This window comes from Chlorocebus sabaeus, chromosome 17, assembly GCF_047675955.1.
Source record: "Chlorocebus sabaeus isolate Y175 chromosome 17, mChlSab1.0.hap1, whole genome shotgun sequence".
Classification (NCBI taxonomy): Eukaryota; Metazoa; Chordata; class Mammalia; order Primates; family Cercopithecidae; genus Chlorocebus; species Chlorocebus sabaeus.
Window position 1 is genome coordinate 29151890 of NC_132920.1, and position 8025 is coordinate 29159914.

At 45.5% G+C, this 8025-nt stretch overlaps 2 protein-coding genes across 2 annotated transcripts; one reads left to right on the forward strand and one right to left on the reverse strand.

The window, feature by feature from the left end:
• Positions 1-403: 403 nt before the first annotated feature.
• Positions 404-1980, forward strand: OR2I1 (olfactory receptor family 2 subfamily I member 1). The gene is made up of 2 exons (XM_038005824.2): positions 404-510; positions 884-1980. Exons 1-2 carry the CDS (start codon positions 491-493, stop codon positions 1812-1814), a joined length of 951 nt encoding a protein of 316 aa, XP_037861752.1. The 5' UTR covers positions 404-490; the 3' UTR covers positions 1815-1980.
• A 1289-nt stretch (positions 1981-3269) lies between these two features.
• UBD (ubiquitin D) lies at positions 3270-6584 on the reverse strand. The gene is made up of 2 exons (XM_007973301.3): positions 6488-6584; positions 3270-3961 (listed from the first exon to the last, which is right to left on the reverse strand). Exons 1-2 carry the CDS (start codon positions 6512-6514, stop codon positions 3491-3493), a joined length of 498 nt encoding a protein of 165 aa, XP_007971492.3. The 5' UTR covers positions 6515-6584; the 3' UTR covers positions 3270-3490.
• Between the last annotated feature and the right edge of the window lie 1441 nt (positions 6585-8025).

Consider the following 8025-nt stretch of genomic DNA (forward strand, 5'->3'; position numbering starts at 1 on the left):
AGTGTTCTTTTTTTCTACCCAACCGATTCCTGATTTAAAGGCTAGTATGCATGTGCTGATCTCCCCTCAGTGGGAGGGGCATGGACGTTAGGAGTGGTCTCTATTCACAACAAATTAAAAATCAGTAATCAGCAGTATAATGGGTTGTGTTAGAAAGTAAACTAAGGCCCAATAAAATATGTAAGAGTTTATTTGAGCAGTGATTCCTGAATTGGGCAGCTCCAAGCCAGAAGTGACTAGGGAGCTCCACTGATCTCTCTGTGGAGAAGCTTTCTAGGACATGAGGAGGAGGCTTTTTAGGAAAACAGGTAAAAGCAAAGATAATATTTCATTGGTTACAGTTATATAGTTGCCTTATTTGGTCTATCCCATGAGGAAGTCCTAGTTATATAATTATGTTTTTGTTGGCTGCTTCTGATTGGTTGAGCTTAAGTTCTATGTTTCTTTAATATAGGCATTTACAAGAAATAGCACAAATAAAGTTTCAGACATGCTTGCGAATCAAGCAAGGTTAATGTTACTTAGGAGGCCCAACTGGCTCTGCCAGCTCAAGGATTCTTCTGGCCTGGTCTCCATTTTATATGAACAGTTGCATAAATAAACACAGAGTACCTGAAACAACGGAGGTGATCATTCTGCCTACCGAATGTTGGCCAGGCCAGGCTTGGAGTGTTGCTCTTATTCTTAGGGGGATTATTATTAAGTAATCTCATCTGTAAACGGGATTACAATCCACAAACTAACCTTGTATATGCTTCCATTCCCTCGCCCAACCCAGCCCCACACTCTAAGGTTTTTCCTTTGCTTATAAGAGGGTAGTCACCTGTTTTTATTTCGACCTTCCAAACATTCTGGGAGTTTTCCTCCTTTAGGCCAACTACAGCACAGAGGAGCGCTTCCTCCTGCTGGGTTTCTCCGACTGGCCCTCCCTGCAGCCGGTCCTCTTCGCCCTTGTCCTCCTCTGCTACCTCCTGACCTTGACCGGCAACTCGGTGTTGGTGCTGCTGACGGTGCGCGACCCGCGCCTGCACACGCCCATGTACTACTTCCTCTGCCACCTGGCCTTGGTGGACGCGGGCTTCACCACCAGCGTGGTGCCGCCCCTGCTGGCCAACCTGCGCGGACCAGCGCTCTGGCTGCCGCGCAGCCACTGCACGGCCCAGCTGTGCGCATCGCTGGCTCTGGGTTCGGCCGAGTGCGTCCTCCTGGCGGTGATGGCGCTGGACCGCGCGGCCGCAGTGTGCCGTCCGCTGCGCTACGCTGGGCTCGCCTCCCCGCGCCTATGCCGCGCGCTGGCCAGCGCCTCCTGGCTAGGCGGCCTCACCAACTCCGTTGCGCAAACAGCGCTCCTGGCTGAGCGGCCTCTGTGCGGGCCCCGCCTGCTGGACCACTTCATCTGTGAGCTGCCGGCGTTGCTCAAGCTGGCCTGCGGAGGCGACGGAGACACCACCGAGAACCAGATGTTCGCCGCCCGTGTGGTCATCCTGCTGCTGCCGTCTGGCGTCATCCTGGCCTCCTATGGTGCCGTGACCCGAGCTGTCTGTTGCATGCGGTCCAGCGGAGGCCGGAGGAGGGCGGTGGGCACGTGTGGGTCCCACCTGACAGCGGTCTGCCTGTTCTACGGCTCGGCCATCTACACCTACTTGCAGCCCGCGCAGCGCTACAACCAGGCACGGGGCAAGTTCGTATCGCTCTTCTACACCGTGGTCACACCCGCTCTCAACCCGCTCATCTACACCCTCAGGAATAAGGAAGTGAAGGGGGCGGCGAGGAGGCTGCTGTGGAGTCTGGGGAGAGGTCAGGCTGTACAGTGAGTAGGTTGGGGAGGAGAGAAAGTATTAAGCCAGAACCCAAGGATGGAAATACCCATTAGTGAGTCAGTTTAGACTTCAGACTCTTCATTTTTGTATGATAATCTGCAAGATTTGTCCTAAGGAGTCCAATGGGGGAAATGTTTTCCTCCCGTGTGGAAATGTTTAGTTCTTGAGTGAAAATTCCTAAATCCTCTATATACACAGGTTTAAGGAAGGAAAACCTACCCCTCACGACTCCACGTGCAGGTAAGATGATGGACGTGATGACTGCCTTTAGCTTCCTCCCTGTCTGATGGAAGACGGTGGAAGACCTCTTGGTCTTTGCCATCAGAAGTCTCAAGTTGACAAGAAAATCATAGTCCCTACTCTGCAGGAGAGGGTCATCCAGAAAAAGAGGCCATGGACTCTCTTCTCAGAAACCAGTCCAACCTAGTGCAGACCTTGCCAGGGGACCAGTGCCCTCCCCAGGGCATTTCACCCATAAGTGTGATGAGGAAAGCCCATACGTGGTGGTGAATTTTGCTGAGTGGGGTTAAGATGGGAAACCCTCCTGCAGGAGTTGGTTCTTGAACAAGTTTTAAAGAAACAAGGAACTAGGACGAGTGTGGAAGAAGGCGGGCATGTCTCAGGCTGTGAAAAAAAACTCACAGGGGATCAATAGTGAGACATGAGAGAGAGAGACAGCAACAGAGTCAGAAAGAGGAGTAAATGGAGGGAGGAAGATGGAGGAAGGGACTCAAGTTCTCAAGACAGGAACAGGGATCTACTCATGAAAAAAAGCAGAAAGAAAATGCTCAATCAGCAGAACCTGAGTAGAATATTGAGGTCAATCCAGAAGCCAGCTCCTCACCCACCCTCACCCAGACTGGCACCCTCATCATGCAGAAGACCTGCTAGACCCTAAGGCAGGTAGGAGAGAGGGTGGTCCACAGTCCCCCAGCTTCAGAAAGTTTGTTCTCTCCCAGTGTCCATCTACCCCTAGGAACCCCCACTAGTTACACACAATCACTAGATCCCTGTGGTAAATACCTTTCCTTGCCCACCATCATCCCCATAAATAATAACAATTTTAGTTGGGTGTGGGACATAGAGAATGGGAGGGGGCATGGTGCCAGACTTCATTTCATACCAAATAGCCTTAAAGGAGAAGAGGGGGAAAGGAGCTCAATTTAGTTTCTAAAATGTTTAGTAATTTGATTATGATCATGTCAGAGCAACTAATTCATTTTAAAATAAATCATTTCACTATGCTCTGTAAGTAGAAATTCAATTTGGTTCAACCATTATTGAGTGATATAAATAAAGCACTGGGCTTAACAAACACAGAAATTCAGAAATCAGTAGAACATGGATCCCAACCTAAAACTTACTCTCTTGTCAAAAAGGAAAGGAGATAGGAGTTTTTCCATAAATAACAAGGTATCAAGAAAGAAATTGCAAGCTGGTTTTGAATGCTCTATTTTGCCTTAAAATTTTATTTACTAGTATCAGTAATACATTATTTAAAATCCTGCCACTTAATTAATTGTGTTAGAATCAAAGAAACAGAGTTGGACAATATTCTTCATCCTACCCATCCCATCCAAATCTTACTCTACTCATCTCATTCTCACGTTGATTAAGAGATTAAAAGAAATAGCTTTTTGGCCCTTGCCAACACCCCATCCTCAGGGTGGTCACCCTGCAATACAATAAGATGTCAGGAAGAGTAAGTTGCCCTTTCTGATTCCATAATCTGCCATCATCTTCCCATCTTCCAGTCTCTTTCCATTGCAATTCACAATCTGGGTCTCAGGGGTTACACCCGTCTTGGTCTCGATCATTGCTTTCACTTGTGCCACTGAGCTGGACCTTCGCACCTGGAGGAGGTGCCTCTGCCCCTCATCACCTGACTCCACAAGATACAAGGGCAGCTCCTCATCACTGGGCTTCACCACTTTCAGGGTAAGGTGGATGGTCTTCTCCTTGTCAATGCCATAAGATGAGAGCCTTCTCCGTGGCTTTAGGATCTTGGAGCCCAGCAAAAGAACCTGGTCCTGCACAGGAACCTTGGTCTTAGACCGGACGTGTTCACTGATTTTTTTCACGCTGTCCTCTGGGTTGGCATCAAAGGTCATTAAATCCCATTCCTCGGAAAGAACATGCACCTGGGAAGTGAAAACCACAAGACAGTTACCTAGGATGCCTGCCTCACTTTACATTTCTGCTCCCCACCACAATGGCTCCCACCCTTCCGCTATCTATCTGGTCTCCTAGCTCCTGTTCAGTAGCCAGTGTCCCTCTCTTTCTTGGAACTTCTCCTTTGGAATTACCAAGTTGCAACACAAATAAGAAAATTTGTCCCATTCCTTTATAATCACACCTTTTTTTCAATCTTGAGAATGAAAAATAAAATCCTGAGCCCCCAACCAATTGAACGGACCCTCTCTTGCTCAGGGGGACCCTAGAGAAATTTTAAGAACTTAGTCATTGGGCCAAGGGCAGTGGCTTATACCTGTAATCCCAGAACTTTGGGAAGCTGAGGCAAGCTGATCACTTGAGGCTGGGAGTTCAAGACCAGCCTGGCCAACTTGGTGAAACCTCATCTCTACTAAAAATACAAAAATTAGCCAGGCGTGGTGGTGAGTCCCTGTAATCCCAGCTACTCAGGAGGCTGAGGCATGAGAATCATTTGAACCCAGAAGGCAGAGGTTGCAGTAAGTGGAGATGGCACCACTGCCCTCCAGCTGGGGCAACAGAGTGAGACTCTGTCTCAAAAAGATAAATAAATAAAATACCTCAGTCATGATGAAATAGGAGGCTAGACATGCCTCATTATATCTTCTCCTTTTTGCAGTTTAGACACAACTGACTAGCAACGTTAGAGATTATAAGACTGAAAGAATGGATTATTGGTGGCAATAAGATTTTTGTAGCAAATTTTAAACAAGACCTAAGGCTATAATAGGCAAGAGTTAAGTCATGCATCCCTACACTTAAAGAATAAGCTATGTTCTAACTGCCACAAAGTATTTTTCTTTTTTCTCTAGCAGCTAAACAAGCACTGTCCTCGAGAGGAACAATATTAAAACAATTACAGTTCATCCACAGGCTCACTGACCCCCTGTTCCTCAAGCCATAACTACAGTTTTAATTGGACAAATGACTGATTTCAGTAATTTTCTCCTGATAAGAGACCACTGACCATGGCCTGGTTCTGGCTAGTTTACAGAAGCTGCACATTTGAATGCCTTTGTGTCCCTGCTTCACCTTTTCATGTATAAGGCCTAACTGTAATGCAATTAAATGTTAAGTCTCCACCTCAGAGTGACCATGGGTGGTATATAACATGCAAGCTTATTCAACATGCATGCATTAGGACCCCTTTCATGAATATTCATTGCCTCTGCTATAACCTATTGGATATGTATACTTAGCAAATCCCTTCAGCATAAATTCCTGTGTCACTTTCCTCCTACAAAGCTTGCTTTTGGTTTTCGACCAGAAGCTGAGCTTCCCAGCTTGTCAGAATGGCTACCTTGCAGACTATAGCCCTTCATAAGAAATAAAGTCTCCTTTCTAAATTTATAAATTGTGTGATTTTTTTTAGTTGACAATTTTTTATTTCACTTTTCTGTGCATTTCAATAGATGTAAAAAACATCTTTTATTCATCTCAAGATGTAATTAAAGATTTTCCACCTTATTTACCTGCCTCTCCTATCCAGATAAAGTTTTTCAAATGTCAAAAAGTAAATACAGAGCTTCAAAAGATGTACACCAGACTCTAAAAACAACTGTCAAAGAGAATTTCTAAAATATGACAGCCTCATAAGATACAGCAATAGGATACCCTCTGTCAATACTTCAGAAGGAAATCCTGGGTAGGACACATAAGCACTGAACTGTTAGTTTCTTTTCAAATATCCCACTGCTTTATAATAATAACTTACATATTACAGTGACACTATGTTCAGTGTTTCTTGTTAATTTATATTTCTTGTGTTTTTATATTTACTTAATATAGAATATGATCTCCTTTGATTAGACCAGGGCCTCACTCACAGAAGGTAGGGACTATGTCTAAGTCTTACTTCTGGAAAACCCTAAAAGACTGGAAAACTCACTCCTAATGGCCACTTGAAAGCCTGAGAAGACCTCCCTCATACTCCATTCAGAAATATTTTCCCAATCCAGATATTGCAGACATTTCTTCACTGGAGGATCTGTGTTAAGCATTGCCTTAATTCCAGGTTCTCTCCATAGCGCATATTTTCTTATATAATGTAATGTGTTAGATCATTAACAACTTCAGATAAATGAGTTTTGTGAAGCTCTCCTTTGAGAGAAAAGAGAAGATTAAGTTTAACAACCCTAAAAAATGTTTCCGTAATTTCAAATCTCACCAGCCTTGTGGAACACAAAGCTCACCCCCACTTTTTTTTCTACCATTTATCCCTAAGAGTAGCTAGTCCAATGTTTGATTTAAAAAAGAACACAGAAGCCGGATAACCAGCTTCTCTTCAGACAATCCCTCTTCCCATTCTGCAAATGTCAATGCCAGCCTCTTCCCCTTAAGGTTGCCTGCCCAGCCACCCAGAGCCCTGAGTACTGTCCATCCCGTTTCTAAGATCTCTCCCCAACTCTTGAAAGTGCTTTTCCTTTCCCCATCCCCTTTATCAAATCCCAACTTACAGTGAGGCAGGAAGCATTGGGAGCCATCTTTGCAGTCAAGGGGCCAGAAACCAGAGACAGAAAAAGGATTTTGCATCCAGCTTATATACCAGCGTTGAATTGGAAATCCCCTCCTGGATTGCTGTGTTTGTCCAGCTTTGCTGTGCCCTTTGTTCTTGCATGCTCCCATGAATTTTCTTTCACTTTTGCTGGGCAGGAGTTAATAAACAAAGAATGCTTTCTGATTACGTACTTCTCCCCTCAGGCAATCTATTTGCAATCCTCATTCCAAACGGGATGGTCTTTCTGTGTTGAAAACTTTTCCCTGATTAAAAATCCACCTCTCCTCTCCCAGTCCTGACTTATTACTGTCCGTCCTGTGGCCTGGGCCCTCACTGGCATGAAGACCTGTAATGCTTGCTGAACCTCTCATGCTGCCTTTAAGAGCACCCCATTACTCAGGGGCCGTCCTAAGAACGAGAGCACCCAGGCAGGATACGGCAGTCAGCATTGTGTGGAGTGCTGTGACTGTGAGCCTGACATGGCTAGTCTGGCAGAAGGTGTAAAATATGCCTTAAGAAGACATAGGAGAAATAACCTCAGACTGAGAGGAGATACAAGTTAGAGTCCCAGGAGGGCCACTTGCTACATTACCTTGGGCAAATCCATTCATCTCCTTAGATGCCGGTTTCCCAGTCTATAAAATGAGATGACTGGAAAAGATTCCTAAGTGTCTTCCAGGCTCAGAAAACTTTGCTTGTAAAATTCCCTTTGCAAAATAACATTGGATTTCTGGGTCTTGAGCTCTCTAACATACGTCCTACCCTGTCCCAGAACCTGCAAACCAAATCCACTACTTGAGAACAATCCTAAGCCAACAATTAAATGCTGACTCCTCACTTCAACACACAAAGCAATCGACATCCACGCTCACACTGCGGCGCCTCTATTTCTCTACCTTTACTCCCGGATGCACCTCACCACTGTGATCTCAGACAAACCTAAAGGTGCTGCTCTCTCCCTCGTCCTTGAGACTTAGAAGGAGACAAGAAAGGTGTGCCTGTCCCCGGGAAGTTTACTCCATCACTCTGATCCTCCTCGTATCCCAAATTAACTACTGCCCCCTCCCAAACTCTCAGGGCATTGCTATGGAACCAGTTTTTAAAAGCTTTTTTTTTTTTTTGGAATGGAGTCTCACTTTGTTGCCCAGGCTGGAGTGCAATAGAGCGATCTCAGCTCACTGCAACCTCCGCCTCCCGACTTCAAGTGATTCTCCTGCCTCAGCTTCCCGAGTAGCTGGGATAATAGGCACCTGCTAATTTTTGTATTTTTAGTAGAGACATGGTTTTACCATGCTGTCCAAGCTGGTCTCGAACTCCTGATCTCAGGCAACCTGCCTGCCTTGGCCTCCCAAAGTGCTGGGATTACAGATGTGAGACACCGTGTCCAGCCTAAAAGTATGTTTTCAAGTGCTTCAAATCTTTTCAAAGTAGGAAGCTCTTTAAAATGCCAAGTTATCATCTCTGTTTGCAGAGGCATTTACTGTACCTTCACTCACT

Coding starts and splice junctions, on each gene's coding strand:
- OR2I1 (XM_038005824.2), top strand. CDS start 491: ATGCTTGCGAATCAAGCAAG. Junction 511..883: donor ATGCTTGCGAATCAAGCAAG/GTTAATGTTACT, acceptor GGCCAACTACAG/CACAGAGGAGCGCTTCCTCC.
- UBD (XM_007973301.3), bottom strand. CDS start 6,514: ATGGCTCCCAATGCTTCCTGCCTCACT. Junction 3,962..6,487: donor CCAATGCTTCCTGCCTCACT/GTAAGTTGGGAT, acceptor TTCACTTCCCAG/GTGCATGTTCTTTCCGAGGA.